This window comes from Lontra canadensis, unplaced genomic scaffold (genome assembly GCF_010015895.1).
Source record: "Lontra canadensis isolate GAN:19392208 unplaced genomic scaffold, GSC_riverotter_1.0 scaffold134, whole genome shotgun sequence".
NCBI lineage: Eukaryota > Metazoa > Chordata > Mammalia > Carnivora > Mustelidae > Lontra > Lontra canadensis.
This window is the reverse complement of record NW_022631128.1, coordinates 2319290-2328110: the sequence shown is the minus strand read 5'-3', so window position 1 is coordinate 2328110 and position 8821 is coordinate 2319290. Positions and strand designations below refer to the sequence as shown.

At 57.6% G+C, this 8821-nt stretch overlaps 1 protein-coding gene across 1 annotated transcript; it reads left to right on the top strand.

Annotated features, from left to right (window-relative positions):
- Positions 1-368: 368 nt before the first annotated feature.
- Positions 369-8511, top strand: KCND1 (potassium voltage-gated channel subfamily D member 1). Its single transcript, XM_032842950.1, is given in 9 exon segments — positions 369-573; positions 1902-3150; positions 4859-5021; positions 5124-5207; positions 5301-5399; positions 5678-5743; positions 5745-5929; positions 7077-7298; positions 8374-8511. Coding segments are annotated over 8 exon segments (1965 nt in total). The 5' UTR covers positions 369-573; positions 1902-2029; the 3' UTR covers positions 8399-8511.
- The last annotated feature ends 310 nt before the right edge of the window (positions 8512-8821 follow it).

Below are 8821 nucleotides of genomic sequence, written 5' to 3'. Positions count from 1 at the left end.
GAACATCTTTGGGGGCCTGGCCATCTAGAGAAATGTCCCCCCCAACCCGTCCCTCCATCCACCCTCTTCAGCCCTTCTCCAGCATGGGGGCAGGGAGGGGACACAGCGCTGCATCATTCCACATGGCACTGGGCTCTGGGGCCATTAACGGACGACTCCCCATCGATCGGATCTGCTAAGTGCTGCTGATTCAGACGGGTGGGGGTGGGGGCCCCTGGGGGCAGAGGGGGTAGGAGCTGGGCAGGAAGAGGGGGGAGTCCAGGAAGGAGGTGGGGAGAACTGGCAGAGCTCCCTGCCACCCCCATTTTCCAGATGACGCGACTGAGGCCCAACCAGCTTTGTAGGAGGCGGAGTCTCCCCAGGGTCCCTCTCAGGCTGTCCTAGGGGAGGGGGCTCTGGGAGCTACGAGGCCCCTCCCTACCTCTCTCTGTAGCTCCCGGCAAGCTCAGAGGGGCGGGGAGAGAGAGCCAGAGGAGGAGGAGAACTCAGGCAGCTCTGCAGAGGGGGGCAGGAGCTCCGGTGTTTGGTACCCCCAGCCCCAACGCTGTGGCCGCTGCTGCAGCGGGGACACAGGTGAGGACGGCCATTTGGGGAGGGGGAGGGGGCCACCCACAGCGCTGTCCTTGTCCTTCCCTGGTCCAGCCCCCACTCCCAAGCCCATCCTGGGATAGTCCCCAGGGCTTCTGCTGGACCTCGTCCTTCCAGGGACCCAGCCCCCTCCCCCTGCCTGTCTGCGCTGCCTTCTCTCCCGGGCCTGGCTGTGGCTGCTTCTCCTCTTCTGCCGCCGCTGCTTCCACTGCCCAGCACACACCGCCAGCCCCTCGGGGTGTGGTTTCCCCAGACCAGCCCCTAACGGTGGGACACAGCTTCGCCCCGGCCTCCCCCATCCGCACACCCGCCCCTCCGCAAGGCCCGCCAACCTCCCCCTCCCCTGAGACACACCCAGCTCCCTTTAACATCCCACCCCGCCCTCCGGCCCATTTTGGAGGGACCCCCTCCTCTTATCTTAGTCTTTATCCAGCCTCTGGGTGCTCTGGGGCTGTGCCCAACTTCCAGTTGAGTCCCAAGGGGCTTCCTCGGGCCCCTTTCCTCCCCCAGGCACTCCTGAGAGGGTGGACCAGACTTTCTCAGCAGCACTACATACCCCTCCCTCCCAGACACCTCTCAGGCTCTGAAAAATAACCTAGCCCCATATCTAACCCTTCAGATGCCCTACTCCCTTCTCCAGTCCCTCTAGGGGGCCTCACCTGGCCTGCCTTCCCCAGAACTCCTGTAGAGTGTAGACACCCCCCCTCAGGCTATTCTTGGCTGCTCTAGGCACTCCCAAGACACCTCGCAGCCTCTTTACAACCTTCTGGTTCTATAGCCACCTCTTCCTTGCACGAACCCCTTTCCTGGATCCATGAGGGAGCTCCAGTCCCCTAATCTTTTCCCCAGAAGTCTTGAGGGTGCAGACGACCCATCTCAGTTTTCTCGGCCCCTCTAGAACCCCCCCCCCCCGCACCCGGACACTCTTAGCCTCTTTTAAACACCTCTGGTCCCATTTCCACCTCTCTGGATGCCCCAGCCCCTTCTCCACACCCACTAAGGGGTCCCAGCCCCATCTTCCCTCAGAACTCTTGAGAGTGTGGGCAACTCTCCCGTGTTTCTTGCCCCCTAGACACCCCATACATCTCCCAGGCACATGCTGACCCCTCCAGAGCCCTCTCAGTTGCTCTAAACACTCCCTAGGCTCCTTCTTGGCCCCTCCAGGTGCCATTTTTCTGCTCCTTTCCATGTCCCCTGGCTCCTCCTTGGTTGGTCCCTCAAGACATCCCCCAAGTCCCCCCTGGATCCTCTAAATGCCCCCCAAGGCCCTACCCGTCTCTCTAGTTCCTCCTGGTTCCTCTCGGCCTCTGTAGACACCCCCAGTTTGCTTGTGCGAGTGGCCCAGGGCCTCTCCAAGCCCCCAGCATCCTGGAGACAGCCACACTCTCCTAAAGGCCACCCTCCCCCGCCCCGAGTCTCCGTGGGCCTGGGGCGCGGCAGGATGGCGGCCGGCGTGGCCACGTGGCTGCCCTTCGCGAGGGCCGCTGCGGTGGGCTGGTTGCCCCTGGCCCAGCAGCCCCTGCCTCCTGCGCCCGGGGTGAAGGCGTCTCGAGGGGATGAGGTTCTGGTGGTGAACGTGAGTGGCCGGCGCTTCGAGACCTGGAAGAACACTCTGGACCGCTACCCAGACACCCTGCTAGGCAGTTCGGAGAAGGAATTCTTCTATGACGCGGACTCGGGCGAGTACTTCTTCGATCGCGACCCCGACATGTTCCGGCACGTGCTGAACTTCTACCGCACGGGCCGCCTGCACTGCCCGCGGCAGGAGTGCATCCAGGCCTTCGACGAAGAGCTGGCTTTCTACGGTCTGGTGCCGGAGCTCGTGGGCGACTGCTGCCTCGAAGAGTACCGGGACCGCAAGAAGGAGAACGCCGAGCGCCTGGCGGAGGACGAGGAGGCGGAGCAGGCGGGCGATGGCCCTGCCCTGCCTGCCGGCAGCTCCTTGCGGCAGCGGCTCTGGCGGGCCTTCGAGAACCCGCACACGAGCACGGCGGCCCTCGTCTTCTACTACGTGACAGGCTTCTTCATCGCTGTGTCGGTCATTGCCAACGTGGTGGAGACCATCCCGTGCCGCGGCCCCACGCGGCGGCCCCCGAGGGAGCAGCCCTGCGGCGACCGCTTCCCCCTAGCCTTTTTCTGCATGGACACGGCTTGCGTGCTCATATTCACGGGCGAGTACCTCCTGCGGCTCTTCGCCGCCCCCAGCCGGTGCCGCTTCCTGCGGAGTGTGATGAGCCTTATCGACGTGGTGGCCATCCTGCCCTACTACATCGGGCTTTTCGTGCCCAAGAACGAGGATGTCTCGGGCGCCTTTGTCACCCTGCGTGTATTCCGGGTGTTCCGCATCTTCAAGTTCTCCAGGCACTCGCAGGGCTTGCGGATTCTGGGCTACACACTCAAGAGCTGTGCCTCTGAGCTGGGCTTTCTCCTCTTTTCCCTTACCATGGCTATCATCATCTTCGCCACGGTCATGTTTTATGCTGAGAAGGGCACAAACAAGACCAACTTCACTAGCATCCCTGCGGCCTTCTGGTATACCATTGTCACCATGACCACCCTCGGGTGAGTGCAGACCCGGTGTTGGGAGCTGCCCGATCAGTTACACTCACCTTTCTCTGTAAGAGTAATATCTCTTTTTTTCTCGATTTGCTCTTCTGCCTGCTCTTCTCTGAAAACAAAGGGAGTTGGACTAATCTCCAAATCCCTTGCAGGTCTGACAATGCCTTCACTGTCCAGGTCAGGAGACTTGGGTTCCAAGGATTGTCTTAGCTGCACTCTTTCTGTTGACCTTGTTCTCTTTAGGCCTGTTTCCCCCCTGTGGCAAATGAGAAATGTTGATCCCTTCGTCATCTAGAGGGGATTCTGTGACCTCACGGTTGTGAAAGTTCTCTGAAAGTTTCTGGTGTAGGATACCTAGGTACTGGCGTTCCACCACCTCCTTTTTCCCACCTTGAGGACCCATGTCTCTCAAACCTCCAGAATCATCTGCCGTATAGGGTCCTACCTCTGTGACATTGTGATTCCTTGATGTTCTCCAGGTCGAGGTATTTTCAGCATTATTTTTTTACTGTCAATCCTTGAGAGGGAACAAGTTGGGATAAAGGCATCAGACAGAATCACCAAATTCATGTTGTTCTTAAAGACATTGTTTAGGGCACATACCATGCTCCTTCTCTAAATTTCCATTGCTGGAATTAGGTGTACAGTTGCTTGGGATCTGTTGAATGGGTGAAGGGGGCTCGCTGGGGTTTTAGCAGAGCTACAGAGAAATGGCTTTCGGGTTTCTAAGGAGTAGAAATTAATTCTGGTTAGAGGCTCAGAATTGGATTGACATACAAATACTGAGCCCTGAGAGTGGGTTGGAACCGGGTTCTTGAGTGCCTTTTACCCTAATGAGTCCTCACAGCAACCCTGAGAGGGTGGACAGCTGCCTGTGTCTCATAGTTGAGGACACAGTCTGAGATGACACATCACAGACCAGAAATGGCCAAGTTGGAGAGACTTTTAAATGAGTCAAAGAAATAAGGAACGGCCATCCTTGGGGGGGAGGGCGACAAGGACTGAGAGAAGGCCTAGAGGCTGGGACTGCAGAGGGGAGGGGATCTCACTGGTCCCGTGTTCAGAACAAAAGTATGCTGGGCGATCTCGAGCAAGTCAGCTGTGGAACCTCCCTAAGCTTGGGTTCCCCCCACCCCGACCCCGTGACACAAGTGGGTAAGATTGGCATTGCTCCATCCCCAGGGAAGAGGAGATGGCATGAAGAAAAGGGAGGAGGGAGTTTCAAGGCTCTCCCTATTTTTTCATGGGAGGAGAGTTTCAAGGCTTCTTCTGGGGTAATAAGAAGGGGTCCTACCTAGAGAAGGTAAGACAGATGGAAGCAAAACCAACAGAGCACTGCTCCCAGGACTCAGAGCCCCTCAGCTGGCTTGTGGTGCTTGGACTTTCTCCCCAGGAGACTATATTTACTGCCTCTGACTTCCTCCTTCTCTCCTCTGTTTGGTATTAATAGATTTCCAGCTGACTCAGATGCTCTGTGTGCAACTCAGATGGGGGCAGCAGATGGTAGGGGCCGAGGGCCAGTTTCTCCCTTGACCCCCACTGGTGGCCAGAGAGGTCTTTCCCCACATTTTGCAGAGCGGGAAACTGAGGCTCAGAGAGTTTCAGTGCCCGGCCAGGGTCGCAGAGTGTGTTGGGCTGGATGGGATGGTGTGGGAGACTGAGGGGTGTGTGGGCACTCTTCTTAACCTCGGCTTCCCTCCCCTGCCCCCAGCTATGGAGACATGGTGCCCAGCACCATTGCTGGCAAGATTTTCGGATCCATCTGCTCCCTCAGCGGTGTCCTGGTCATTGCGCTCCCTGTGCCGGTCATTGTGTCCAACTTCAGCCGCATCTACCACCAGAACCAGCGTGCTGACAAGCGCCGAGCACAGCAGGTAACAGCCTCTTCCCTCAGAGTACCTCCTGCTCCCCGTGCCCCAAGCCAGTCTGCTCTTGTGTCTACCCACCTGACCCTTTGTCTCCTCCCTTCTCTGTAGAAGGTGCGCTTGGCAAGGATCCGGTTGGCAAAGAGTGGTACCACCAATGCCTTCCTACAGTACAAGCAGAACGGAGGCCTTGAGGTGGGGAGGGGCCTGCCTTGGGGTTGGGTGGCGGGGGAGAAGTGGCGGGAGGAGGAAGGTTCTGACCTCGTCCCTCTGCTCCGTCCACCCCAGGACAGCAGCAGTGGGGAGGAACAGGCGTTGTGTGTCCGGAACCGTTCTGCTTTCGAGCAACAACATCACCACCTCCTTCACTGTCTAGAGAAGACAACGGTGAGGCCTAAAGGCGGGGTGGGGGGGTGCGACAGAAGGAGGGGCCTTCCTCCGCAGCCCAGCCAGTTCTCTCCCTGGGATGGGAGGCTCACTACTGATTGTGGAAATCCCACAGGGCTTCCTGGAAGAGGCCCCAGTACAGCTGAGCCTTGAAGGGTGGGCAGAGGAAGGGAAGCAAGAGATACTTCCAGAAAGGAGGGAGCGGCCTCAGCAAAGGCCGAGGGCTGGGGTCAGTTCCCGTGTGCTGCCTCGTGACCGTGTCTCCCTTCTGCCCACAGTGCCATGAGTTCACAGATGAGCTAACCTTCAGTGAGGCTCTGGGTGCTGTCTCACTGGGGGGGCCGCACCAGCCGCAGCACCTCCGTGTCCTCCCAGGCAGTGGGGCCTGGCAGCCTGCTGTCCTCCTGCTGTCCCCGCAGGGCCAAGCGCCGTGCCATTCGCCTTGCCAACTCCACGGCCTCAGTCAGTCGTGGCAGCATGCAGGAGCTGGACACATTGGCAGGGCTGCGGAGAAGCCCTGCCCCTCAGAGGTAAGCACCCCCACCTGCTGGCTACCCCTGGGGGAAGCTCAGAGCTGAGACCGGGTGGTGGGGTGCGCAGGGGATGGCGGTCTGAGATGTCCTGACTTCTGGCCCAGCAAGCCAAGCTCAAGCTCGGACTCCTCTATGTGGGGAACTTGGGCTTCTCTTGCCTGGAACTTGTTCTTTGTTGGTTCTTTCAGCCAACATTTATTGAGCACCTACTATATGCCAGGCACACTTTCAGGCACTTTGGAGTTCACTGTAGGAGTTTACAAGTTGAGTTCATTTCAGACAGCAAAGTAAACAGACAGAGCTCCTTGACATTCTGGAATTTATATTCTAGTGGGATGAGACCGTTAATAAACAAGCACGTACACAATGAGGTGTGTTAAGTACCAAGAAGAAAAATAAACTGGGGATGGGGGACAGGGTGTAGAATGGGGTATGGAGAAGCTTTGCTGAGGTGACACCAGAAGAAGATGAGGGAGGGAGCAAACAGCCTGTGCAAAGGCCCTGAGGCAAGAATGGATCTGCGTGTTAGAGACACAGCCAAGAAGCTCCTGTGAGTAGAGTGGAGTGAGTGAGGGGGAGAGTTGTGGGAAGCCAAATCAGAAAGGAACAGGACCAGGTCATGTAACTCTTACACTGATTGTTATGAGGGTCTGGCATCGTAAGGAGCAACCATGATGGAGAACATTCTGGTATGTATGCTCCTTATGTATGTATGCTCTGGGCACTATGTGGAACACTCTGTAGCACTTTTTATCTCATTTAATCTCCACGGTGACCCTATGAGGTAAGAAATACTGGTATTTCCATGCGTGCTCATTATGTTCTGGGCTGAGCACTTTATAGCACTTCTTATCTCATTTAATCTCTGCAAGGACCCTACGAGGTAGGCAACTCTGTTATTCCCATGCTACAGATGAAAGAGAGAAGAGGTATTTAGAGGGGCCAAGGTAAGACTGGGATTTCAACCCAGGACCACCTGACCCCAGGGCACTCACTCACTGGGCACCGCCATAATGAGGGGATGGAGGCGAAGCATTTAGAACAGAGCCAGAGACCCAACAGGCACTCAATACATGTCACGATTGCTGTAGCAAGTATTAAGAGCACCTTTTAAGACGCTTCCACCTCCCACCCTTATGCACAGCCGCTCAAGCCTCAATGCCAAGCCCCACGACAGCCTCGACCTGAACTGCGACAGCCGGGACTTCGTGGCTGCCATCATCAGTATCCCTACCCCTCCTGCCAACACCCCAGATGAGAGCCAACCTTCCTCCCCTGGTGGTGGCGGTGGGGCCAGCAGCACCCTCAGGAACTCCAGCCTGGGCACCCCTTGCCTCCTCCCGGAGACTGTCAAGATCTCTTCCCTGTGAGCGGTGGGTCCGCCCATCCAGAGGGCCCTCTCGATTCTTGGGGACTCCTTTCCAAAGCCATATTTTGGGGAGGCAGGGAGGGACAGGCCTGGGGACCCCTTCTGCCCCTCCTCCCCCCACTGAGAACTATGCAATGGAGTTTGATGGAACGGCTCACCTGATGGGGAAGCAGCCAGGGAAGGGGAAACTTTCCCCACCCCCGACAGTTTGTCCTGGGGGCTGCTGAAGTGCTGGGCTTCCTCAGACCCCCCAGCCTCCTTGCCCCAGCACACTGGGGCTGGCCTCTCTCCCCTAGCTGGCCTCCTGCATGCTCCTCCTGTTGGGCCCCTGGGGCTCCCACCTGACATCTCAGCTCTGGCCTGAGAAGGAGAGATGAGGTTCCCTCTTCTCTCTGGCTGGGCTGTGGAGGTTTGGGGGTTCAGAGAAGAGAACCTTCACCTTGGAGCTGGCCTCTAGGAGTTTTCCCCACCCTCCACTGAGCCCAACAGCTCCCTGATTCTGAAGCTTGGAATGCAACCACAGGCTTCCTGGGCTGTGGCCTCAGCAGTGACCTGCCACCCCCCACCTTGGCTCAGGGGTCAGACTGCCTCTCCCAATACACACAGATAGCACAAACACCACTCCCCTTTCCTGGCTGCTGGAAATGGGTCCCTGCAACCCCGTCCTGTGCTGGGCCCCCAGCAAACTCTAGCAATAGCAGCTGCTGCTGTGATGTTATGCAAAGGCTCTGCCCAGGCTGCTGCAGTATTTAGATCTGCCCTAACCAGGGGGGCCACCTCCAACCCCTCCGCCCCCTTCTCCCCTGGTTTGCTTCCCTCTTGGGTTGGGCTGGAGTCTGGACTGGCTGAGATAAGAGCCTATCAGTCAGTGAGAGCTGGGCTGTGTTTGGAGATCATAGATGATTCCAAGTTCTTGGGCCGGAGTCCAGAAGCGTTGGGGCTGGGGCCTGGGTTGTTCCTAAACTCTGAGAGTTGTAGGGGGCAGGAGGAACTTGTTGATCTCTTCCTCCTCCTCCCCCGCAAGGCCTTTTCACATATTCCTCTCTCTTTTCCCTCTTGGGTCACCTTCCAGAACTCTGTGTCTGCTCTCAGGCTGAAATCTGGCATCATCTCAGGTTCCCTGTCCCCAGCACTGTCCCCGTGGAGCTGGTGGCTGACAAAGATGTAGTTTCCATCAGTCAATAAAACCTGAGAGGAGAGATGAGGATGAGTACCTCCTGGCTCTGTGAATTTGGAGGCTGGGTCAGGCTGGGGGGTGTGGAATGTACACTGGTTTCAATTCCTTTCAACCGGAGAAGGGCAGGTTGCGGTCCAGGTTCTGGGAGGTCAGTGGTTGGTGACATGTTCTGGAAGATGGGGATCTAGGAGGAATTAAAGAGGGTGGTTTGAAGAGCTGAATCTACAGCCAGTGAGGCAGGCCAGGAAGCCCTGAGCTATGCCCCTAGGACTCATCTGCTCCAGCTTTCTTACTCACAGGTGGGGAAACTGAGACCCAAAGCAGCACACACTTGGTCAGAGGA